General features: G+C 40.1%; 6 protein-coding genes across 6 annotated transcripts; 4 read left to right on the forward strand and 2 right to left on the reverse strand.

The window, feature by feature from the left end:
* Window positions 1–666: 666 nt before the first annotated feature.
* LOC147856681 (thioredoxin-like protein AAED1, chloroplastic) lies at window positions 667–2664 on the forward strand. Its single transcript, XM_087328759.1, has 7 exons — window positions 667–991; window positions 1091–1137; window positions 1339–1453; window positions 1623–1667; window positions 1790–1849; window positions 1926–2021; window positions 2444–2664. Exons 1-7 carry the CDS (start codon window positions 698–700, stop codon window positions 2561–2563), a joined length of 777 nt encoding a protein of 258 aa, XP_087184885.1. The 5' UTR covers window positions 667–697; the 3' UTR covers window positions 2564–2664.
* Window positions 2665–4352: 1688 nt separating this feature from the next.
* Window positions 4353–9680, forward strand: LOC147856682 (heat shock protein 90-5, chloroplastic-like). Its single transcript, XM_087328276.1, has 19 exons — window positions 4353–4467; window positions 4632–4901; window positions 5500–5573; window positions 5693–5818; window positions 6043–6136; window positions 6223–6309; window positions 6476–6619; window positions 6732–6845; window positions 6931–6981; window positions 7067–7135; window positions 7220–7324; window positions 7412–7543; window positions 7632–7724; window positions 7809–7886; window positions 7973–8330; window positions 8442–8613; window positions 8722–8830; window positions 8926–9009; window positions 9216–9680. The coding sequence occupies exons 1-19, from the start codon at window positions 4411–4413 to the stop codon at window positions 9396–9398; spliced, it is 2400 nt and encodes a 799-aa protein (XP_087184402.1). The 5' UTR covers window positions 4353–4410; the 3' UTR covers window positions 9399–9680.
* A 1001-nt stretch (window positions 9681–10681) lies between these two features.
* On the forward strand, window positions 10682–11616 carry LOC147856683 (protein PROTON GRADIENT REGULATION 5, chloroplastic-like). The gene is made up of 2 exons (XM_087328943.1): window positions 10682–11010; window positions 11190–11616. Exons 1-2 carry the CDS (start codon window positions 10750–10752, stop codon window positions 11292–11294), a joined length of 366 nt encoding a protein of 121 aa, XP_087185069.1. The 5' UTR covers window positions 10682–10749; the 3' UTR covers window positions 11295–11616.
* A 680-nt stretch (window positions 11617–12296) lies between these two features.
* LOC147856684 (pentatricopeptide repeat-containing protein At5g27110-like) lies at window positions 12297–16585 on the forward strand. The gene is made up of 2 exons (XM_087328197.1): window positions 12297–12641; window positions 12792–16585. Exon 2 carries the CDS (start codon window positions 12799–12801, stop codon window positions 15967–15969), a length of 3171 nt encoding a protein of 1056 aa, XP_087184323.1. The 5' UTR covers window positions 12297–12641; window positions 12792–12798; the 3' UTR covers window positions 15970–16585.
* A 177-nt stretch (window positions 16586–16762) lies between these two features.
* LOC147856685 (uncharacterized) lies at window positions 16763–17857 on the reverse strand. The gene is made up of 2 exons (XM_087328198.1): window positions 17589–17857; window positions 16763–17428 (listed from the first exon to the last, which is right to left on the reverse strand). The coding sequence occupies exons 1-2, from the start codon at window positions 17779–17781 to the stop codon at window positions 16983–16985; spliced, it is 639 nt and encodes a 212-aa protein (XP_087184324.1). The 5' UTR covers window positions 17782–17857; the 3' UTR covers window positions 16763–16982.
* A 3259-nt stretch (window positions 17858–21116) lies between these two features.
* On the reverse strand, window positions 21117–22320 carry LOC147856686 (uncharacterized). The gene is made up of 2 exons (XM_087328928.1): window positions 22089–22320; window positions 21117–21919 (listed from the first exon to the last, which is right to left on the reverse strand). The coding sequence occupies exons 1-2, from the start codon at window positions 22264–22266 to the stop codon at window positions 21474–21476; spliced, it is 624 nt and encodes a 207-aa protein (XP_087185054.1). The 5' UTR covers window positions 22267–22320; the 3' UTR covers window positions 21117–21473.
* Between the last annotated feature and the right edge of the window lie 1958 nt (window positions 22321–24278).

Raw genomic sequence — 24278 nt, forward strand, 5'->3', positions numbered from 1 at the left:
TATGGAATAAGAGTGCCCACGGCCATGGCCACACCCTATTCTCTTGTGGACTCCGTTGGCCTTCCCTATCCTTTGTCTATGGCCCATGGGCCCTTTCACATTCTAGGGATCAAATGGAACAAGAATCGGGGGCTTGGTTGGTCTTCTTCTCCTTCTTCTTCTTCTAGAGGCTTCTAAGCAACATTGGCGCTACCATATTCGGTTAGAGGTACTTCATCATTTGAACAAAGTGGACTTACAATCACAATCACAATGAATCCTTTGAATCATGAATGCCATTGTGTCCATCTTCTTGTGCCTAGGAATTGGCAAGGGCTTGGTTTCAGCTTAACCGGTTTGGCCCATAACGGTTTGGTTCGGCCTGAGCCATCCAAAACCGAGTTCAAACTGGTTAAGGAAGCTCAATCCTGAACCGAAACTCCAACGGTTTAACAGCACGGTTCAGGCTTGAGCCACCCACATCAAACCGTGCTTATCTCTGCAAATTAAAGCCACCCAAACCCAAAAGAAAACCAGGGGGAAAAGGGTCTTACCAAATTTGATGGTCTACAGAGCACCACACCAGTACCACCACAAAATGAATGTGCGTGAGACAGAGACGGACAGAAAGAATGGTGACTAGAAAAACAGAGCAGCATGAGCAGACATTAGGTAGCTCTGTATCCATCCATAGAATTAAGCAGTATACTGCCTCCTAATGGCTCCTGCTGCCATCTCCTCATGGCAAGCATCTTGCGGTTCCATGATCACCCACCACCACAGCCACCACAACAAACTTCCCTTCTGTTCCTCTTCCATCAAGCCTTCCCTTGCCAAGATTAAGCTTCTTCAAGCACAAGGCTATGTCAACCATAAATATACTCGCTTGCAGGCCACCGCTTCTTCTTCTTCTTCTTCTTCTGTTAGTGAGGCTGCCAAGCTCTCTTCTATCTCCATCCTAACCACCGATGGTGTCCGTGTGCAGTTCAAAGACCTTTGGAACCAGAACTCGGTAATTAGCATTATGTAATGTTTCTTAATTCTCCGTTCGCTTTCGTACCTGGATCCATCTTCTTACATTCTTTCTTTCTTGGGGTTCTCATTTTCGCAGGAAACGGCAGTGGTGGCATTTCTCAGGCATTTCGGTTGCGTTTTCTGGTAAATGTTGTCTATTTTGTACCAGTTTCCCAATAGAGAGATCAATTCCGTTTTGGTTTGTGGCTTTTCTAGTGTAGTGCTCGATTTGCTATTTCTTTGTTCCTTTCCTACTTTCCAGATCAATCTAGTCTTGGTTTGTCCTTTTCTACTGTAAGGGCCAATCTACTGATTTGGCTCTCTTCCACATCGTCCATACTATAGCTGGGAGTTTGCTGCATCTCTGCGTGATTTAAAACCTCAATTCGATGCTGCTGGAGTTAAAGTCATTGCCATTGGTGTTGGCACTCCTGACAAAGCCCAAATTTTGGCAGAGAAGGTATGTCTTCTTTCACGCTGTCCCTTCTCTTTCTTTCTATTTCATGTTTACAATCTGTGTTTTGTTGCTTATTTGCTTTTCAATATATGCTTGTATGTGTATGCTTCCTCTATATTTTCTCTGTATCAATACCAGAAGTCTTATCATGTTGTTTGTGTGTTATCTCTAGCTTCCATTCCCTAAAGAAGTTTTATTTGCGGACCCAGAAAGGAAGGTATGTGATATTTGATGATTCATGAAATCAAGCCTTCTGTTGTGTTTAATGCTCTGATTTCATGCAAACCATATCAGATTTTGTATTTGTTTTTATGTTTTGCTTACGTTTAATTTTTGTAGGCATATGATGCTCTTGGTCTGTATTATGGTGTAGGTCGAACGTTCTTCAACCCTGCGAGTGTGAGTAAATTGACTAGAAATATGCATGGGATCCTTAAATCTCTTTTGAGGTGACTCTTATGTTTCTTTCTTTCAGGCAAAAATATTAGGCCGAATCGATGCGGTTCAAAAAGCCACCAAAGAATACACCCTGGAAGCTACCCCATATGATATGGCGTCCCTATTACAACAGGTGAATGATTAAATATAACGTTTTATATGGTTTAGCTATGTAGTAGTGGGGAGTTATTAGAACTTTGTGCATAATAACTTCAATCGTATATACATAATCCTTCGAAAGATGTAATGACACAATTAAATGTGAGGCTAAAGCCTTGCTATGAAGTATGGCATCCATCCCCTACGAATAGTGGATGAGATCATGCTTATATACACCTGACGAGCTTGTATGCTCGAGCTTTCTTAGGTGTTTGATTATGTTTTGTTGGATGTCCTTCCCTACCTTATGTGCTCCTAAGATTCTCTACATTGCATCTGGATGTAACTTTGGTTTCGTAGCTCATTTGGCCTTCAAGATAGTATTTCATTTTATTTCATTTCTCTTGGGTGTATTAGCAAGATGTGTAACTCAGAAACTCTGTTTATTCTTTGCAGGGTGGGCTTTATGTGTTTAAAGGAAAGCAGCTTGTGTTTGCTAGGAAAGATGAAGGGACCGGAGACCATGCATCCTTGGATGATGTATTGAATGCATGTTGCTCACCAGCACTAGTGTGAGCATGCCTCAGATTTCCATCCTACATCATTATAATATGCAAATGAAGTGCTCGAGAATTCTGTAACGAGAACTTATGTATATACCGAGGCCCTCATAATTGCCTCAAGTTAAACAAAGTGATTAGCTGAATAACTGTGATGTTTAATGCATGTTGAATGATCGACGCTCCTTTATTGGGTCATATCCAATCTATTTGAACCTTTAACTGATAGAAGCCATTGGAAACTTTGGTTTCAAATTTGTTAGCAGAAATGACTTTGAAATGCACCTATGTGGATGCCGAGATCAAGGTTAGAAGTGTCAAAAAACTTAGCGAAGGTTCAATATGCATTTATGCGTGTTCCAATAACGTTTGCTGATTACATGTTTATCGTCAATGTCGATGCCATTGAAACGGATTAATAAGATGACACCTTAAGATCAAAGAATCTTCTCCACTTGGAATGCTTCATGAGCATCTATCTTAGTATTTCAATGTAGTGCATGAGATAGGTCATGATGGCTTCATGGAGACAATGATTACTTGGAAATATCGTACAAGAAGACAATGATTACTCGGAGATGTGGTAGAGTAGACCTTTCTATGACCCATAAATATCCTCAAAGTCTTGAAGAAAGAGTTTCGATAAAGTTCTTCCACTTTGTATGCAACAAAATTAGAGTCATCAAGAACCTTATTGATCATTTTCAAGTACATAATTGCAAGTGCTTCCTCTAGGATATCAACCATTGCATCCTATGATAAGATTTTGCATTTTAATCGTTTGTTTTGCAAGGAGAGCTAAGATATATGAGATAAAAAATGGATCAAACCAAGAGAAGAAGAACAAAGGTAGAAGCAAGATCGTAAGAGTCATGGCAATAAGAATAACAATTGATTTAGTATTGATAGGACAATGTATAAGCACCATCATCACACAATGGCAAGTGTGAAATATGAGCATTGATCAAGGGTAACTAAGTTATTAATGAACCTTAACAAAAGGGGGGAGGATTTAATAATGTCAAAGAAAATGTCATTGTGAACAATAGATGTAACTGGGGCCATTTTTCAAGGCAAGAATATTCTAGGGGAGCCAATTAACATCAGAAGTTAACAGAATGGAAGTTAGATTCTCTTGCATTCATGTCAAGGGGTGTGACGGAATGGCCGAAAACAAGTAAGGAGGTTTTTCTAGAGCATAAGTGAGGGGACAGAGTGTGGGAGGTTTACACGCCTAAACTCTCGTGTCTTTGACAGTGTTCTGCTCACGCCGTTGTGCTTGAAGTTGTTGCAGCATCAACATTATTCACAAGCGAAACGTTCGTACACGCCGGTTTCGCACAACCAAGTAGAATTCGGAGAATGATCCATTTCGCTCAAGAGCAGCGAAGTGCCCGTGCTGAAGCATGTCTCAATCAAAAGCTCTATGGGCTAATTGTATACGTGTTTGTGTAAGCCACATATATCTATGGAAGAAGGGTGCCCACGCCTGCGCTACGCCCTATTCTCTTGTGGACTCCATTGGACTTCCCTATCCTTTTGTCTATGGGCCGTGGGCCCTTTCACATTGTAGGGATCAAATGAGACGAGAATCGGGGGATTGGTTGGTCTTCTTCTTCTTCTTCTTCTTCTTCTTCTTCTTCTAGAGGCTTCTAAGCAGTAGCAGCTTGCACCCCAACCCCCCCAAGGGTTTTTTTAGGGTTTAGGGCTTTAGGGAGTGAGTAGCGTGGTTTAAACTGAGACACAGCCAGAGAGAGAGTGAAGAACAGACAGACAGCCCCTGCTCTGTGTGCCTGTGTGCGTCAAGGAGAACACACAGAGAGTAGAGTGAGGGAGAAGTCAGGCTCCATCATCGCCGCCAGTATGCATCGCAGATCTCTGCGCCATGTCTCTGCTGTCCTTCGCGATGCTTCTCTTCAGGTCTCTCCTGCACCTCTCCTCCCCGTTTCCCTCCATCTTATTTTGGATATGTGTTTTTCATTTCAAATCCCCTTTTGAAGCCGTCTCTCGTTCGATTCGACCGCTTCTCCTTTTTTGCTAGTTCTCCTCTGTATAACCGTATGCCTTCTTCTCTTTTCTTCTAGGCATATGGTGGGACTAGAAGGAAGTTTTCTTCTCTGCATTCCAAGGAGCCGTTGTTTGCTCAGACGTCGATTCGATCATCTGATTGTTTGAAGTTGCCATTAAGGAGTACTAGCGCTTGGTCTTATGGATGTGTCAGAGGTGAAGCCACCGTAGCTTCAGTCGAGAAATCAGAAAATACTGCTACTACGACGTCAACGGCTACTCCGCCCCCTCCTAATTCGGGAGAGGATGCCTCAGCTCCTGTCGAGAAATACACCTACCAGGCCGAGGTACTTCTATGGAACTTTAATCTCTCTTGTCGTCTCTTAACTCTCTTCAAATTCTTTTTCTTCATTATTCCGCTGTTTTTTCTTAATCGTTTGATTTCATGTGGAACTGTAGGCTCTAAATTCAAGGCTTCCGGTTGTTTCATTAGCTATAGATTGTTTTTTCTTGTAAGCCGAACATTTGCATATATTTGATTCGTTGTTTCTCTATGGAACGGGATTCTTCCTTTTTAAAGTGTTTGATTCCCTCAAATGGATTTCCTTGAGCGGTTGAATTGGCTGCTTGTTTAAAATTTCTCTTTTTTAGAGCAAGTTTTCTTTTATATTTGTCTCTTTGTTTGTTTTCTGATCTTTCAAGTATCACCTTCTCCATTTATGTGGAATGAAATCCTTCATATCTTTCGACCTTTTTCGTTTTTACTTTCTCTATGGGTTAGAAAATTTCAAGCATCAGTTTCAGTATCCCATTGTCCTTCCATTTAATTCTTTAAGCCTTTTCCATTTCATTAATTTCTTTGTAGAAGGCATTGTTACCGGATGTGTGTGTGTTTTAGCTAGGATTCGTGTGAATCATAGGTATTCTCTTTTGGCACTTAAACAGGTGAGCAGGCTACTTGACCTAATCGTGCATAGTTTGTACAGTCACAAAGAGGTCTTCTTGAGGGAACTTGTGAGGTAAGTATAGACGATTTATTCATCATTTCCTGTTGATTATCTGGACAACTCATTTTGTCACAGTCAAATCTTGCACTGAATGTGTATGACCTTTCTCTTCTGATCATGTGCCATTGCAGCAATGCAAGCGATGCACTGGATAAGTTTAGGTTCCTAAGTCAGACAAAGCCGGACTTGGCAGGTGGTGAAACGGAACTTGCAATCAAGATACGACCTGACACTCAAAGGGGAGCACTTATTATTACGTAAGTACAGAATCCGTTTTTGAACAAATCGTCTTGCTCTTGGCCCTATTTGGGATAGTGGAAAGACAACAGTAAATGAAATGATGTACAAAAGATGTATAAATGGACATGCCTTATAACAAAGTCTTGTCTCATCTATAAGAACAGTAAGCAAAGGGAATATGTTAACTATGTCAACCACACATCTGAAGCATACCTCCTCATGTGCAATTTGGCCTCAACAGGGACTCTGGTATTGGTATGACAAAGGATGAGCTCATTAATAGTCTAGGGACTATTGCACAGAGTGGCACTGCTAACTTTGTAAAGGCCCTGAAGGTATACAATCAATGTATCCTTAAGTTAGTAAACAGTTGTGTTTATAATCACTCAGAGATCTTACATTGAAATTATATACTTCGCAGGAAAACAAGGATGCCTTGGGAGGTGGAAACAATCTTATAGGGAAGTTTGGAGTTGGTTTCTACTCTGCTTTCTTGGTTTCTAACAAGGTGAGAACTAATTCACAAAATCATGAACATGGTTTTCTATTGTGTGAAGGAGTGGATGTATGATGGCTATGACATGCATGCTGCTTTGATGTGAAAGAGTGTGTATAGGAGTTGTTATATATGTTAGTATTGTTAGGATGCCTCCGTGACATATATTATTGTGCAGGTAGCTGTCTCTACAAAGAATCCTAATTCGGATAAACAGTATGTGTGGGAGGCAGAAGCTGATTGTAGTTCATTTGTTGTTCGTGAAGAAACAGATCCTGATTTCCTTGTTCCCAGAGGAACCTCGATCATTCTGTACTTGAAGGTAAGGACAATCCATTTTCTTGGATGTTGGTCCTGTTCTTAGAAAACCTTTTGTCAAACAACTTGGTAGTACACAAAAAATCTGATTCTTGGTATGATAATGTTGATTGCAGGAGGATGCAAAGCAATATCTAAGCTCATCGAAAATCCAGGAACTTGTGAAGAACTATTCTCAGTTCATTTCGTTCCCTATCTATGTTGGAACAGAGAAGCATCGCCAAGTGGAGGTTGGGTTCTAGTTTCTGTGCTTATATTTTGCCTCTGATGTTCTGTAACATGTACCCTGTGTAAGATTATTGGTATATGCTGTAGGTGAAGGATGAGAATGCAGCACCTCAAGAAGGAGCTGAAGGAGAGAAGAAGGTTCAGATCCTAAGAGTTTGTTTCATGCCAAATATTTTCCTCGATATGTTTAGTGTATGTGATGCATTAAGTTGCGTTTGTGCAGGAGGCAACAAAGACAATCTTAGAGAGATATTATACATATGAGATTGTGAATGATGACAAACCTATCTGGGTATGATATGTATTGGATTATCGTTCAAGTGTTCTATGCTGTTGTTTTATCACATTGTTTCCTGACCCAGAAACTTCATATCAGATGCGTAACCCTAAGGAAGTCACTAAAGAGGAATATTATGCTTTCTATAAGAAGACATATGATAAGCATCTTGAGCCAATGACATATACACATTTCAGCACAGAAGTAAGTCTTATTAATCTTGCACAACAATGAAGGTCTTCTATTGCACAACTTCTTGAGGTATCAAGATTATTCTTTGTTTGTATGCAGGGTGAAGTGGAGTTCAAAACTTTGCTGTATGTTCCTGGAATGGCTCCTTTTGGTTCAGATGATGGAGGTAAAAAGAATATTAAGATGTATGTGAAGAGAGTCTTCATCTCTGATGAGTTCCATGGTGAACTGGTAAGATTTGATGCTAAGGTGTCCAAATTTGAGCATCATGTTATTCCTCACAGAAGATAAATTTGTCATTTTGTTGTTGGTTGTGCAGTTCCCTAGATACCTGAGTTTCATGAAAGGTGTGGTTGATTCTGATGACCTTCCTCTGAATGTGTCCCGGGAGCTCTTGCAAGAGAGTCGCATTGTATGTTATATCCTATGAATCTGCATTGGTATTTGGGTTCATTCTTTGGGAATGTTAAATTTGAATGACTGGAGCTTTTTACAGGTTCGTCTGATGAAAAAAAGGCTTATAAAGAAATCTTTTGATTTGTTTGATAAAATTGCTAACAGTGACAACAAAGAGGTATGTAGCTTATAATACCAGGCATCTCAGATTTCAATCAAGATTTCAGCCACAGAATGATGTTATTTACTCCATTTTCTCATCAGGATTATAAGAAGTTTTACAAGAACTTTGGGAAGTACATTAAATTGGGGGTTACTGAGGACAGTGACAACAAGAAACGTCTGTCAAACTTTTTGAGATTTTATTCCTCTAAGCACCAGGAGGAAATGACATCTCTAAGAGATTATGTTGACAATATGAAGCCTGACCAGAAAGCTATCTATTATTTCTCATCTGAATCTGTAAAAAGTGCAAGGAATGCTCCTTTCTTGGAGCAGCTGAACAACAAAGGTTATGAGGTTCTGTTTATGACAGAGCCACTTGATGAAGTCACAGCTCATCACCTCAAGTACTATGATGGGAAGAAGTTCATAGATATTAGCAAGGAGAATTTCCATCTAGGTATTATTTAGTTCGTTTGTTATTCCATTTGACATGATGCAATTGGGAGCTAGTTAGCTTTTAGTTCTGGTTTCTTAAAATTTCTAAATTGTTTATGTTATCGTTATGTAGGTGGCGATGATGAAAAGATCAAGCGCTTGGCAAGTGAATATAGTCTGCTTTGTGATTGGATGAAGCAAAAGTTGGGCGAGAAAGTTAACAGAGTAGAGGTATCAGAGCGTCTCAGTGCGTCCCCATGTGTGCTCATTTCGGGCAAGGATGGATGGTCTGCAAACATGGAGAGGTACTAAGATTGCATTTATGAACTTCTTTTTCATCATGTTTGTTGTTGAATGGTGTAAAATCTTAGCAGAAGTTTGTTTTTGCGTATCATATTCCATATGTGATGTAGGATTATGAGAGCTCAAAATCTTGGAGATACACCTGGACTTAGAGAATTCATGGCATCAACACGAGTTTTAGAAATCAATCCAGACCATCCAATCATTCAAGATTTAGATGTAAGTAGGAACAATGGGAGTCGGTGTATTTTGTTTATAAGTATGAAGACTACAAATTTCCTGGAGACTTGTTGTTAATGGTGGTTTCTCTGCAGGCTGCGCGTAAAGAAGGAAAACCTGGCACCAATCAGATTGTGGAACTCTTATATGAGACTGCATTGATGTCCAGCGGCTTTGTTGTAAGTAAAATAATGTCCAAATTTTAAAATGTTTACAATGTTTGCTTTGTGAAGATGGCATATGTTCATAGATAATTTTTGATTGAGGATGGAATATGTTTAACATATTTCTTGTTCATGGATTTCCTCTTGAAGGTGGAACATGTTCAGCAATTTCTTATTATCTTTAATTATGTATAATGGACTAATGAGTATTATGTATGCAGCCTGAGGACCCTGCTGGATTTGGCACCAAAATATATGAATTAATGTCTTCAGGAGTGACCAGCAATCGCCCAGTTAGTAATGCTTCAGCATCAAGGTCTACCACTGCGGGTCCAATTTCACAGGGAGTGACTGAAGCTGAAATTCTGGAACCAGAAGTGAAACCTCAGAGTGCTTCGGCTTAATCTGTTTTGATTTATACAGTCACATAACTGTTGGCTAAGGGGATATTTGTCTGGTTCTTTTGAGACTTTGAGATGATGGGTGACCTAGAAAGTGGTAGGTTATCTAGGTATATAGTTGAAGTAAGGTAATCATAGAGTAGGTTAGGTTAAATGGCTAGTCCTATGGGTGATTGCCTTGTATGACAGATTTGTGATATAATGCCTATGACTATTATATATACATTGGGAATTCTTCATTATGGAAGTGCAAATTTTGAAATATGAGTTCTTTTGGTGACCTGAGATGAAGTTGTACAAGAGAAGGATGTTTTAGCTTTTGGAAATGTGTTTTTCAATTTCCTTCACTTGATTGTATTCGTCATTTCTTAGAAGCTTCTTAATTGTGTGCAATATTTTGGTAAGGAACATATAATCAAATCCTCTTCTATAATAATAAATTATTATGTTTGAGACATTAGATTGCGGACTTTTATTTACTTGGTAGCCATGTTGCATTCAGTTATTCTGCAAAAGAACATATATTGAACTTCATGCACTACACACTAATTACTTCCACAACTTGTGATTGTTTTGTAAGGAAAGATTGGTATCCATTGTTCGTTATTACCCTTCTTCCGGTGTATTTCTCTTTCTGTAGTCCATGCTGGGACCTTTAGTTTGATTTTTCCACCCCAAAATGGCCAAGTAGAAGAATCCATAAGCACCTAGTGTCTCTTTTTGTGATATGAGCTTATTATATTTCTTGTGACAAATTGGGAGTGAATTGATTGCTGGGGGGGGGCAGCTTTTCCTTATTGGAGTGGGTCCCTGTATATGTTAAAGTCACATCCACGTATGGCTACAATTGCACACGAACCATGTGTGCAGGTTCACCTCAGATTCACATTTTGGAGTGGTTCCCACGTTGGAGGCACTCTGCAAATCTCGTATGACTGACCTTCATCCACGTGAGAGATCCTATAGTTGTGTGCAGGGCACACTTTATATTATAGGCACATGAATCAGTCAATTGAGAAAGGAGGAGAGAGAGAGAGAGAGAGAGAGAAACAGGGAATTTGTGGTGTGGAATTTGAACGAACGAGAATTGCTTGCTGGAGCAGAAAAGAGAGAGAGAGATTGTGATTTGTGTGTGAAATTAACATTTAAAGAGAAGAAGAAGAAGAAGAAGAAAAAGAAGAAGAAGAGGAGGTGAGGTGAAGAGTAAGGCCACGTGTGACCTGAAGAAGAAAGAAGAAGGAAGAAGAAGGGCTCCCCTGCCTCTGTCTGCTCTTTCACCAAACAAAGCACAGAAGAAATTCTCAACTCTCGCCCTGCATTTCTGCGTCCTCTCCCTTCATCCACCCTTCCCTCCATGGCTTCTCTGTCTCTCGCCCCTTGTTCTCATTCATCCCTGCGCTCTTACGGCAATGATCTTGGGTCTTTTTCGACCTCGTCTTCGTCTTCTTCTTCTGTGCCTGCCATTGCCCCTCGACGCAGAACTCAGATCGTGAGGATGGGGAACGTTAACGAAGGGAAAGGATTGTTTGCTCCCCTGGTAGTCATCACACGTAACATTGTGGGAAAGAAACAGTTCAACCAGTTGCGAGGGAAAGCCATTGCCCTGCATTCACAGGTAATAGCCACCATGGCAACCCTTCTGAATACTCCCCCTCCCCCTTTTCTCCCTGTTAATGCCATTTTTATCTTCACAGACTGTTTGTACTTCCTTCTCTTTGGCTTCGGCTTTCTTTTTGCTGGATTTTGGCCTGATGATAGAAACGGCTTCCATTTTCTGGTTTATTGAAATCTCAGGTCATTACAGAATTCTGCAAGTCCATTGGTGCAGATGCCAAGCAGAGGCAGGGATTGATCAGGCTTGCCAAGAAGAATGGAGAAAAGCTGGGGTTCCTAGCTTAAATTTTGTATTCCTTCTCCATCTCCTCATCTTCATCATCGTGAACTTATTGGATAACAATGGAAGCAATTCAGGATTCCATTTCTATTGGTTAACTCTGATGTGTATGATATATACATATGTGTATTGTGCTCTCCCTGTACTTTATGCATTCTTAATCACAGTCTCTAATGGTGGGTGTGCACCATTGGTGCTGTTAATGCATGGAACAATTACAATGCAACAAGGTCAGGTTTTACTGAATCTTGACAGACTCGCTAAGAAAATGATGTCATACTATTGCTTCATCAATATACATGTGCAACATATTCCTCCTAAACATAATCAATCGAACAATATTACTTCTGTGCATTGTTTAGGTGTGTGGGGGTAGACTATTGGGCCATTATTTGGCCCCTGTAAATGAGATTAGAACTTGGGATTAATTGACTGGGATGAGCTTCTTCAACGAGTTCCAGTGCAATATGAGAGAGAGATTCCTACAATTGCTTCCATATTATGAGGTTGTTTGTTCTGTACAGTGGTGTGGTACGTAATTTTGTATGGCGCAACAAATAAGGATATGTGAATGTAAGGATTTGAACCTAGCTAGAACTTTCACTGATAGCCCAATCAGGTTTTCAATATGACGAGAAGCAAGCCAGCCCTAATGCTCAATTTGACAATACACACAAAATTATATGTTGCCTTGATGAAATTGTTTCACCGTGGCCTCTCTCTCTCATGCCACATGATAATATTGTAGACAAAATTGTCAAATATAACCCACCTAGCAAAATGCTATAACCAATACAATCATTTGCACGACGAAGAGAACATAATTACTGTAGTCATTACTCTTATGCATTGGAATCCTTATTTGGATTATTCAGTAGAAGACCGCTTACATTTGGGCTAGTCACATGACTTACAAATACAACAAACCAGAATTTGGTCATAAAAGCAATGGCGCTAATGCAATTTTGTGGCATGAGCTTTCTGAATGGATGGACAAAAACTTCTTATTCGGTCGAATGGTTTGACATTCATGTGTAGTTGTAATATAAGTTAGATAGTATTGACACATGTGGTCTGACAATAGTGCCATGGCACTATTCCTGCAATCTAGCTACGTATATGTTCTCCAACGCAAAATATTAGTCGGGCCAGAAGGATCAGTAACCTTGTTGATCACGAAATTATAAGATTCCTACATAGGATATGGTGGGCTGCCATCACTTCTAGCCATGCAGACAGAGAACTATTGTCATGAAAAGAAGGTGTGCAGAAAAAAGCTATACAACATGTTCTAGGCACACCTGACATTGGTGGGCTGCCATTTTCATTGACATCCAGGATTAACCTTGATGGTCAACCATGGTGCTAGCATACGCAACATACACCTGCAAAACTTGACACTGAAAAGCACGCACCACCGTTTAGGCAAGAAACTTTAAAATGTGAGGAAAAACTAAGGATTTCTCATGGAACAGTGCTGTAGAGAGACCCGACAACCAGAGTTCCACCATGGATGCGTCTTTACAGAAGTGGTCTCAAGGATTCATGACCAGTTTGAAGAAATGCCGGAAAGATCGGAATTTGCAGCAAGCTCTGCAATTACATGATGATTATATTTCCAAGCATGGATCAGAACACTTTTCGTCGCTAGGAAGCCAACTTGTCTCACTTCTTGTAGACGTTGGAAGCATGTGTTGTGCTCAAAAGGTTTTTGATAGGCTTTCGCTTCCTGATGAATCTTCGTGGAACTCTCTCATTGTGGGGTATGCAAAACTTAAAGACTCAAAGAGTGCTCTCTCTTTGTACCAAAAGATGAGCAAATTAGATGAGTCTTTGCATCTGGGTGTGCCAGCTTTTATGGCGTTGCTTAAAGCTTGCACTCTGCTAAAAAATGTGAAGATTGGTCAGATTTTGCATGCAAAGATTAACGAGAGAGGTTTGCTCGATTTTGATGTATTCATTGGATGTAGTTTAGTGGATATGTATGCCAAATGTGGCTTTATAATGAAAGCACAAGAGGTTTTTGATCGACTTCCAGTTCGAGATGTGGTTTCTTGGAATTCACTCATTTCGGGTTATGCTGAGCATGGTTTTTGTGAGGAAGCATTCTACTATTTTGAAAGGGTTCGTCTTGATGGGATCCCTGCAAATGCCAGCACGCTTGGTAGTTGTTTGAAAGCTTGTATTAAGGCTGAATCTATGGTAAAAGGCCAAGAGATACACGCAGAGATTGTTAAAAAAGGTTTAGAAAGAGATATTTTATTGGGTAACACTTTGATTGACATGTATACTAAATGTGGCTCTCTTCCAATGGCACAATATTTGTTTGAGAAGCTTCCTAGGCGGGATGTGGTTTCATGGAATGTGCTCATGGCAGGTTATGTAGAGGGAGGCCAAGGTCAGAAGGCATTACACCATTTTGAACAGATGGAAAGAGAAGAAATTTGCCCAACCTCTGTGACATTTGTTTGCACACTGAAAGCTTGTGGAACCTTAGGTATCGCAGAGAAGGGGAAATGGGTACACATACATATTGTCAAAAGAGGGTTAGAAGACGAAGTTCTCGTAGGAAATAGTTTAGTTGACATGTATATGAAATGTGATTCAGTGGCAGATGCACAGGAGACTTTTTGTAAGCTTACTGCCAGGGATGTGATATCTTGGACTTCTCTAATCTGTGGATATATGGAGCATGGCTACAGTGAAGAAGCACTCAGCTATCTGGAACAGATGGAACACGACTTAATCTGCCCTAACTCTGTCAGTTTTGTTTGTGGATTGAAAGCTTGTGGAAGTGTAGGCTTTTCAGACAGGGGTAAACTCGTACATTGTGAAATTGTTAGGAGAGGGTTTGAGACGGAGAACGTTATTGGTAATGCCTTGATTGACATGTATTCTAAATGCAGTTTGCTTTTAGAGGCCCAAGATGTGTTTGATAAGCTTCCAACCCAAGACCTGGTTTCATGGACTGCACTGGTAAGAGGATATGTTGAGCATGGATATGGTGAAAAAGCATTTGATTGTTTAGAAAAGCTCCAGAGTATGGGAGTTCTCCTAGATTCTGTTGCCATTATTTGTAACTTGAAAGCATGTAATATCACTAATGCCAGAAGTAAGGGGCAAGGAGTTCATGCTGAAATCATTAAAAAAGGGCTTGTTGAAAGCGATACTCTGATTGGAAGCGCTTTGGTTGATATGTATTGTAGATATGGCTTGCTTGAAGATGCGAGGAAGGTTTTTGAAAAACTTCCATCTCGAGACATTGTATCGTGGTCTGTACTGATTGCTGGATGTATGGACCATGCTAATGGTGACGATGTGCTGCATTGTGTAGGACAAATGCGACATGATGGTATTACTATCAATGCTGCTGTACTTACTTGCATTGTAAGAGCATGTGCAAATATAGGAGACACAACTTGTGGTCAAGAGACACACACTGAGATTACTAAAAGAGGGCTGGAAAAAGATATTCTCATCTGCAACACGTTGTTAGATATGTATGGTAAGTGTGGCTTGCTGGAAGAAGCGAATAAAACATTCCATAGCTTGCCTAATCAGGATGTTGTCTCCTGGAATTGTCTATTGGAAGTGTATATAAATCAGGCTCGTGCAGAAGAAGCTCTTCAACATTTTATTTGGATGCAACAGGATGGTATTGCTTTGGATCCTGTTGTATTTGCAACATGTTTAAAAGCTTGTGGCAGTATGAGAGCAATTGTCAAGGGTCAAGAAATGCATGCTGAGATTGTAAGAAAGGGATTTGAAACAGAAGTCTTTGTCTCAAATAGCTTGATAGATATGTATGCTAGATGTGGTTGTTTAATAATGGCCCGGAATGTTTTGGATTGCGTTGCAGATAGAGACATGATATCTTGGAATGCCTTGCTTTCAGCATATGTGGAAACTAGGCTTTGGGAAGAGGTAATCATTTGTACAGAACAGATGCAAAGCGAGGGAATTCTCCTGAACGCTGTTACATATATTTACATCTTGAAATCGTGTATGTGCATTGGTGCTACTATCAAGGGCCAAAAAGTGTATATGGAAATTGTTCAAAAAGGTCACGAACAAACACCCCCCATTGAAAACATGCTGATAGACATGTATGCAAAGGCTGGATGCACTGGAGAAGCAATACAAATGTTTGAGAAACTTCCAAATTTCAGCGTGTCCTCCTGGAATGTCCTAATTTCTGGATATGTCCAACTTGGAGAGATTGAAAGTGTTTTTCATATGGTTGATAGGATGACAGGGAAAGGCATCACACCAAATCTGGCTACATTTGTGTGTGTTCTAAATGCATGCAGTCATGCAGGTGTAGTGCACAAGGGAGTAATGTATTTTGAGACCATGATTAATGCCTATGGCTATATCCCAGGTATTGAGCATTACAATTGTATGGTTGATCTCTTTGGTCGTGCTGATCACTTGGACATGGCAATGGCATTGATTGAGGAAATGCCATTGCATCCTGATATCGTCGTATGGCATACTTTACTGGGAGCTTGTCAGACCTGGAAGAACATGTATCTTGGGAAACATGCTTTTGGACATGCGCTAGGAATGGATGAAAATGGTGTTGCAGCTTATATGTTTATGTTGAACATGTATACCACTGTTTCACAAGTTGATCTTGAAACAAAATGTCAAGGGGGAAATGTGGAAAGGAAAACGTGAACTTACATTTAAGATACTCCATTGCTTTATTTATTGTGTATACCCGACATGAACCAAATTTGACATTTGCATACTGTAAATGCTGCCATCCACTGTAATATGAAACTATACCTACCTGATTTCTTTTCCACTTTGGAGATTTTGCTAAAAAGACATAGTGGAAGAGAAAATACTTGCAAAGGCGAGTAGATGGGATGGATGTATCCACAAAGAGAGGGATATCCATTGGTGTGATTATTATCAGAGACCTGAAGGTGATTTGTTCGACTCTAACATTCCCAATGGAGATCTAGTAAAGTTGGTTGGATTTGAAACCAGATATGGGGGTTAATAGGAGGAGTATGGCTTATGTTAGGGTACAGCCTCTGTATGTAAAACAATCAGATAATGCATATGTATAGAGATAAAAAAAAATGACTTACAGGATGGAAGTAAAAAGTTTTACTTGGTTTGTATGCATGTGGTAATTGACTTGTCGATGCCAACAACTTTTCCTAATAAACATCATAATTAGAGGCCACATTATGGCCGTGAGAGAGATATGTAGGGATATATCATGGCCAAAAATTTGAAGATGATTATGATATGGCAATGCTATCAGGAGGGAGAGAAAAAGATAAGAATGAGCTCACCTCAAAACTCTAGAGACAGCGTAAAAATGATACAAAAAGTAAATTCAGTCAATGCGAAAGACTATGTATAGGCCGTGCTCTCTTATTCTCCTCAATATTCTGGCAGCCACCCCTTTCATCATGATTATACCATTCTCAAGGTCTATTTGATGGCAGAAATATTCAAACTTAAATGACATTCGGCACCTTGATAGTACATAGAGGATGGACATACATTGAAAAATATATATAAAGATAAGCATACATGGAGCACATGAAAGGAAGCGTATCATACATAGACACACATTTTTGTCCTTTTAGAGAAAGGAATACCGAAGACCATTACGAAAGGATGGGCAAACTAATGCGGGTGGTGTGGAATTGGGTGTCCTACAGGAGATGTTAGTCAGAGGGCGGTGATGGGACAGATGCGTCATTGTAGACCCATGCCTCCACATGGGCGGCATCGCCAGTGTCCTCGGCAAAGCTACAAAACATGAGGGCATGGACACCGGAGTCACCCACGACGCCAGAGTAACGGGTGTTCTTCGTGACGAGGTACCAGTCCCCCTTGGTGTAGGTCTTGCCATTGATATTGAGGGAGCCATCGAGCACGAAGTTGAGAATGTCGCCCTTGTGAGCGTGGCGCTGGATGATCTTCCCGGGTCCCATCTTGGACTCGTGAAGGAATCCCATGTCACGCACTTTCATGAAGAACTTGAAGTCGTAGATCTCGTCGTTGCCGAGCCCCATCATGTGCTCATTGCTAACCTTCACCTTTAGGGCGGAAGCACTGTCGTAAATCCCTGGCAGTGTCACCACTTGGTTGGAGCTCCTCTGATCAGCTCCTGCTTAGGAATTACAACACATGTCAGGTTGAATCCCCCATAATCGAACATTGCAATGCAGATTATACATCGCCTAATGGTCAATCAGTCTTAAATATTTGAGCATTCAAATGTAGCATAGAATCAAACATGTTGGAGGTCAACTTAAAACCAGTTATACCTTCGGCAGTTAGGAAACGTCGAGCAGCTACACGGTGGCCCATGGCGGCACCATTGTTGCGTTCTTCGCTCACATTGCTAACCGATACACCCATGAGCACTAACAGCATGAGTGTGGCTGCCAGCATGGCCACCCTTAAGCCAGCCATTGTAGTAGCTCCTCTTCCTCCATTATTAGCTCCTCCTCCCTTCATTGTGTTGGCACTTGGGACTCAAACCACAAAAGGCTATCACTGTTGTTGGAGCAAGTGAAAGATACGATGGAAGTGATCAAGTGCTTCTTTACATTTATAGGCATGATGAGGTAAGTGTGAGTGTCATGCTGAGGTTAGCGATGACGGTGATCCTTATCTCCTACATCCCCCACCCCTTGGGAAAGTGTTTGGACTGTAGTGTGTTCTTACATTACAAATTGTTAATCATCCATTCCTCAGTGTTTTACGTGTTATCTAGGTGTCGAATCACATGTCACTAGCATGTTTTGACATCCCAAGACCTCTCCTACTATGATCACCGATTGAATCCTCGGTAACTAGAATTCCTCGTTGCAGGACTAGAAATCTGTCAAGGTAGATAATATTTGTTGTGAACCCCACTTCTTTTTGTTTCCATATCCATTGTAATAAGATACCATGGAAAGGAGTAGAAACCAGACCAAACTTTCAACGATAGAGGACCCAAACAGTTAATTAGAACTTGGACTGGAGTGACAGAGGTGCTAATATCTGCATGGTCCCTATCTATAAACTAGAATAAAGTGGAGTATTTTACAAAAAGATGAACATTACTCCAATATATTATGTGAGAAGTGTTTGGAATGAGCTAGAATTCGTTCCACATGTTGATATTGCAAAAGTATCACCCTTTTTTTTAATCTATTGTGAAGCCATCCAAGCTAGAAAAAGGGGTCCAAAGAAAGATGAAAACGTAATGTAATTTTATTGAATCTCTCTTTATTAAAGAGTTCTCATGCACATATCCTTGTGTCATCACCTTGTTCTTCTCCAATGTATGCAAGGATAAGTCTTAGATACATTTATCATTGTTGACTATCAATGATTTAGTAGCCAAGAAAGGTTATTCTAGGAGTTTCTATTTCTAACTTCCTAGGATAACATTGCACCAAACCAAAAACCTCTCTTTCTTAGGGCTCTATGGAATCTAGGATCATGTTCACTTGTGTCTAGCCTTTAAAGTTTTCACATGTTCACTTGTTTATAGCCTCTAAAGTTCTCCTAATGTATTAGTTTTTTGTTTTTTTTTCGAAAAAACACTCCTTCCATTAGTTATAAAATTTTATAGATGAGATTAGTATATACAAATCCCTATAGGGACACGATAGGTCCATCTTATGTGGATGCCCACCAACTCAATAAAGGGGGAGGATGACCATTGTTGGATGAAGGCTAGTCGTTGTCTTTCAACTCCATTGGAGTCACCCTTGGGCCATCATATTGGCTCTTTAGAGTGGCTACAACTTCACTCCATATCTCTTGCATTAACACTATTGGCTGCACGGTTTGGTTGGAGAAAACCCGTCTACACCGTTGTTTCCATAGAATCCAAAGAGTTATTGGGCTGACCAATTCCAACACAACTTGAGATTTGGCATTGATAGGAGTTGAGTGAACATTGTCGATGGTGGAGAAAAAAACCTCTTGGGCTTTTATAACCAAAGTCATCCCCTCTTCCTGATTCTCATATCTGTCAATTGGGGCTTGCCATGATAGCCAACATACATTCCCCCACTTGATTGAGCCTTGCACTTGGCATACTTATGTATTAGTATTAACAAGTTCACTCCAATCCTTGCTCTAATATTTTTTTATTGCTTGATCCCCTTCCTTTATATGGAAATGTGTTGTGAAGCATGCATTCTAGCTAATTTGTTTAACTTTATTTAGTGATTAGGTCTATAGGATTGCTCATTAAGTAAAGACACTCGAAAAACGTTCCTCTTGAGTATTTGACTTGGTGTTAGTTGCTTAAGAGCAATCATGAATTGCTCCTACCCATGTTGCTAACAATAGGGTAGACGATGGAATGATCCCACATATGAATCCAATGTATACACTCCAATCTTTGTTGTGTGTGTGGGGGGGGATCATTCCATCTCAACCAAGATTGAAACATGTTTTCAAATTGGCACATCTCTAATTTTGTGTTGTTCCTAGGAATTAGGCAATCATTCAAATATTTTTCAATGAGTTTTACATAAGCTCTCAAGGGTAAACGAGAATGAGGGTGTTGATGCATCTCAACAAGACTAGTGAGAGTTGAAACCGAGGGGCCAATGTCCTTAAAAGTCTAATTTATTGGTTGATCATTGTTCATTTAAGATTTACGTTTGATAACTTAAATTCTTATATGGTTATAAAATCCTACTCAATTTTACTTTCTTTAATTTATATTATTTGTAACTATATTTGTTGATTTGTTTCTTTTTTATTTTCAAACAACACTAATTATCATTATGAGTAAAGGGGATTCAAGGAATTTTCCATATTCCTTACAATCTCTTGTACCAAGTGTGATGGGTGAGAGAACTCAATCCCACCACGAATCACGATCATGATAAGCCTATATGACACTATAGAAACTGTGATAGGAGTAGTCTCACTAAGAAGCTCATTGGCATGGTCACAATGGTGCGGACTCTTACGATAGAACTACTACAAAATGGAAGGCCAAAACATGGTAAGCATGTGATTCCATGATTGAGAATTAGACTGTCTCACCAAGGAACAAGGCCAAGAAGGGTTCCCAAACACCGGATAAACCATCCCACGATTGGCTCGATATGACACGTGCCAACATTCCATGAGAAGAAGAAGTTGGGAACCCATGAAAGCCCACAAGGCATTGCAGATTTCATGAAGAAAGAAGGATCCATGCAAATACATGCACCCCATGGTGTCCTCTATATATTCACAATGAGGACACCATGGATTGGGATTAGTCCAACATGATAAGAATGATATAGTATATACATGACTAAAAAATCGTGGCAAGACATCTGAACCCATAAAAAGTGAATTTAAGGGAATGTAGGATCTTCTAGAACGACTTCAGTCCCATTGGCATGCTGAACCTTTGACCACCCTAATATTGTGTGAGTTGTACCTTTATTATGTTAGTATCGTAAGCTGATAATGAGTTTGGTGAGAGTGGTCGTTATTCACGCTCAAGTTTCTAACCTCGTATTATCTCTTACTCAATCGTCTATAAGTTCTTTTATAGTTCTTTCACATTGAAGTCACCATTAGGGTTAAGGTATCCATGAGCAAGAGAATGAATGGGAGAAACTCATTACCAATGTATTCATGAATTGTGCTACATATGATAGGTACATAACATCCATGCAATTGAATAGTATAAAATTTAACAGATGTATTAATATGTCAAAAGAGAGACACGCATGAGAATGAGAGACATTAGTAGGCATTTCTGGGGGTTTTGGTAGTTGTTATCAGGCATTAGATTCGTAAGTGTAAGAATGAGCTCACCTCAAAACTCTAGTGACAGTGCAAAAAAGATACAAAAACTAAATTCAGTCAATGCTAAAGACTATGCATAGGCCGTGCTCTCTTATTCTCCTCAATATTCTGATAGCAACCCCTTTCATCATGATTATCGATTATGAAGGTCTATTTGATGGCAGAAATCTTCAAACTTAAATGACATTAGGCACCTCGATAGTTAGTACATAGAGGATGGACATACTTGGAAAAATATATATATAAAGATAAGCACATGAAAGGAAGCATGATCATACATAGACACACATATTTCTCCTTTTAGAGAAAAGGAATACCGAAGAGCATTAGGAAAGGATGGGGCAAACTAAAGCAGGGGTGGTGTGGAATTTGGTGTCCCACAGGAGATGTTAGTCAGAGGGCGGTGATGGGACAGATGCGTCATTGTAGACCCATGCCTCCACATGGGCGGCATCGCCAGTGTCCTCGGCAAAGCTACAAAACATAAGGGCATGGACACCGGAGTCACCCACGGCGCCAGAGTAACGGGTGTTCTTCGTGACAAGATACCAATCCCCCTTGGTGTAGGTCTTGCCATTGATATTGAGGGAGCCATCGAGCACGAAGTTGAGAATGTCGCCCTTGTGAGCGTGGCGCTGGATGATCTTCCCGGGTCCCATCTTGGACTCGTGAAGGAATCCCATATCGCGCACTTTCATGAAGAACTTGAAGTCGTAGATCTCGTCGTTGCCGAGCCCCATCATGTGCTCATTGCTCACCTTCACCTTTAGGGCCGAAGCGCTGTCGTAGATCCCTGGCAGTGTCACCACTTGGTTGGAGCTCCTCTGATCAGCTCCTGCCCAGCCATCACTAAGCATGTTAGTTTACCCCACAATCACAATTGTAGGACCATTGCAATGCAGATTCAAGTATCTTCTAATGGTGAATCAGTCTTATATATCTTTGAGCATTCAAATGTAGCATAGAATCAAACATGTTGGAGGTCAAGATATAACGAGTTATACCTTCGGCAGCTAGGAAGCGTCGAGCAGCTACACGATGGCCCATGGCGTCGCCAGTGTTGCTAACCGATACACCCATCAGCACTAACAACATGAGTGTGGCTGCCAGCATGGCCACCCTTAAACCAACCATTGTAGTAGCTCCTCTTCCTCCATTACTAGCTGCTCCTCCTCCCCTCATTGTGTTGGGACTTGGGACTTAAACCACAAAAGGCACAAAAGGCTATCACAATTGTTGGAGCAAGTGAAAGATATGATGGAAGTGATCCAAGTGCTTCTCTACATTTATAGGCATGGTGAGGTAAGTGTGAGTGTCATGCTGAGGTTTGGAATGACTTCCATCCTTATCTCTTTACATCCATGGACCCTCACCCCATCCAATGGGAAAGTGTTTGGACTGTAGTGTGCTCTTACATTACAAATTATTAGTCATCCACTCCTCCGCTCTTTGATGTGGTACACATATGTATCTAGGTGTGGAATCACATGTCACTAACATGTTTTGACACCCCAAGACCTCTCCTCGTATGCACACCTGTCACCGATTGAATCCTTGGTAACTAGAATTCCTCATTGCACGACCATAAATTTGTCAAGGTAGGTAATATTTGTTGTGAGTCCCACTTCTTTTTGTTTCCATATCCATTGTAATAAGATACCATGGAAAGGAGTAGAAACCAGACCAGACTTTCAATGATAGAGGACCCAAACAATTAATTAGAACTTGGACTAGAGTGACAGAGGTGCTAATGATCTGCATGGCCCCTATCTACAAGCTAGAATAAAGTGGAGTATCGTACAAAAAGACGAATATTACTCCAATACATTATATGAGAAGTGTTTGGAATGAGCTAGGATTCCACATGTTGATATTGCAAAAATATCACATTTTTTCTATTGTTAAGCCATCTAAGCTAGAAAAAAGGGTCCAAACATAAATGAAAACGTAATGTAATTTTATTGCATCTCTCTTTATTAAAAAGTTCTCATGCACATACATATCCTTTTGTCAATCAATGATTTAGTAGCCAATAAAGGTTATTCCAAGAGTTTCTATTTTTAACTTCCTAGGATAACATTGCACCAACTAAAAACCTCCCTTTTTTTAGGGGTCCTGTCTACATTTGCTAGTCATGCTTTCATCATTCTCTTTTAATTTTTGGTGAGGTTGCATGGAATCTAGGTTCACGTTCACTTACTTGTGTCTAGCCTCTAAAGTTTTTGCATGTTCGATAAATTTTTTTGGATGATATTATATTTGCTAACTTAGCATGTCGGAGAGAAGAATGATCCATTTTGGTGGTTAATTAGGAATAGTTTTGGTCATTGTTTTACATACGATTGCAAGTTCTTTTTGTCCTAGCAATATAGAAAGAAAACCCAAACCTATAGATGCAACAAAATGTATATCGACAAAGTTTTTATATGGTATTTATATTTTGGCACATACATGTGATGCGCTACTTGTTAAGTACTCGTTTGTCATATGCTTCATTGGCATAGGCTTTGGCATTAACATGTACTACGAGGAAGAGACTTGGCAGAACTATGAGAAGGGTCAGGTGTCCCCACATAGTATGAAGAAAAACGCACTTTTAAGCTATAAAGAGGTGTAAAAGCAAATGAATTAGCTTCTCTCAAAGTTTCTTCTAAGTCAAGTGCTAATTCTCTAGACTTTTAGCTGTTTCTTAACCATTTTTCCCTCTTTCTCTCGTAAAGGATTAGTATTAACCACGTCACTCCAAGCCTTGCTCTAATGTTTTTATTTGTTTGATCCCCTTCATTTATATGGGAATGTGTTTGTTGAAGTATGCATTCTAGCTAATTTGTTTCACTTTATTAAGTGAGTGATTAGGTTTATAGGATTGCTCATTAAGTAAACACACTCGAAAGAGGTTCCTCTTGATTGTTTGACTTGATGTAAGTAGCTTAAGTGCAATCATGAATCGTTGCTACCGATGTTGCCAACAATAGTGTTAGAGCTTATTCTTAATGTAAGCATGAAATAAAGAAATAAAATATAGATAGATAAGAAAAGAGACAGAAAGAAGGGTGTTGATCCACCCAACCACCCCCGAGCGAAGGGATCAACACAAACTCGAGCCTCGATCAAGGTCCCATACCACTCCCTTGGCATCGAGTCGTACCTGGTACTAGCACACTCGCTACAAGTTTTTAATCACCACAAGATCA

This window comes from Azolla caroliniana, unplaced genomic scaffold (assembly GCF_043228905.1).
Source record: "Azolla caroliniana isolate FFs.n. ecotype wild unplaced genomic scaffold, voAzoCaro1.0.p SCAF_12, whole genome shotgun sequence".
In the NCBI taxonomy this organism is placed as follows: domain Eukaryota; kingdom Viridiplantae; phylum Streptophyta; class Polypodiopsida; order Salviniales; family Salviniaceae; genus Azolla; species Azolla caroliniana.

What these genes read in the sequence shown, in the direction of transcription:
- LOC147856681 (XM_087328759.1), top strand. Translation starts at nt 698, where the DNA reads ATGGCTCCTGCTGCCATCTCCTCATGGCAAGCATCTTGCGGTTCCATG. An exon ending in CATTTCGGTTGCGTTTTCTG is followed by an intron (nt 1,138 to 1,338) that starts GTAAATGTTGTC and finishes TCCATACTATAG; the next exon opens with CTGGGAGTTTGCTGCATCTC. An exon ending in CCCAAATTTTGGCAGAGAAG is followed by an intron (nt 1,454 to 1,622) that starts GTATGTCTTCTT and finishes TGTTATCTCTAG; the next exon opens with CTTCCATTCCCTAAAGAAGT.
- LOC147856682 (XM_087328276.1), top strand. Translation starts at nt 4,411, where the DNA reads ATGCATCGCAGATCTCTGCGCCATGTCTCTGCTGTCCTTCGCGATGCT. An exon ending in AATACACCTACCAGGCCGAG is followed by an intron (nt 4,902 to 5,499) that starts GTACTTCTATGG and finishes GCACTTAAACAG; the next exon opens with GTGAGCAGGCTACTTGACCT. An exon ending in CTAACAGTGACAACAAAGAG is followed by an intron (nt 7,887 to 7,972) that starts GTATGTAGCTTA and finishes TTTTCTCATCAG; the next exon opens with GATTATAAGAAGTTTTACAA.
- LOC147856683 (XM_087328943.1), top strand. Translation starts at nt 10,750, where the DNA reads ATGGCTTCTCTGTCTCTCGCCCCTTGTTCTCATTCATCCCTGCGCTCT. An exon ending in CCATTGCCCTGCATTCACAG is followed by an intron (nt 11,011 to 11,189) that starts GTAATAGCCACC and finishes TTGAAATCTCAG; the next exon opens with GTCATTACAGAATTCTGCAA.
- LOC147856684 (XM_087328197.1), top strand. Translation starts at nt 12,799, where the DNA reads ATGGATGCGTCTTTACAGAAGTGGTCTCAAGGATTCATGACCAGTTTG.
- LOC147856685 (XM_087328198.1), bottom strand. Translation starts at nt 17,781, where the DNA reads ATGAAGGGAGGAGGAGCTAATAATGGAGGAAGAGGAGCTACTACAATG. An exon ending in ACGTTTCCTAACTGCCGAAG is followed by an intron (nt 17,429 to 17,588) that starts GTATAACTGGTT and finishes ATTCCTAAGCAG; the next exon opens with GAGCTGATCAGAGGAGCTCC.
- LOC147856686 (XM_087328928.1), bottom strand. Translation starts at nt 22,266, where the DNA reads ATGAGGGGAGGAGGAGCAGCTAGTAATGGAGGAAGAGGAGCTACTACA. An exon ending in ACGCTTCCTAGCTGCCGAAG is followed by an intron (nt 21,920 to 22,088) that starts GTATAACTCGTT and finishes ATGGCTGGGCAG; the next exon opens with GAGCTGATCAGAGGAGCTCC.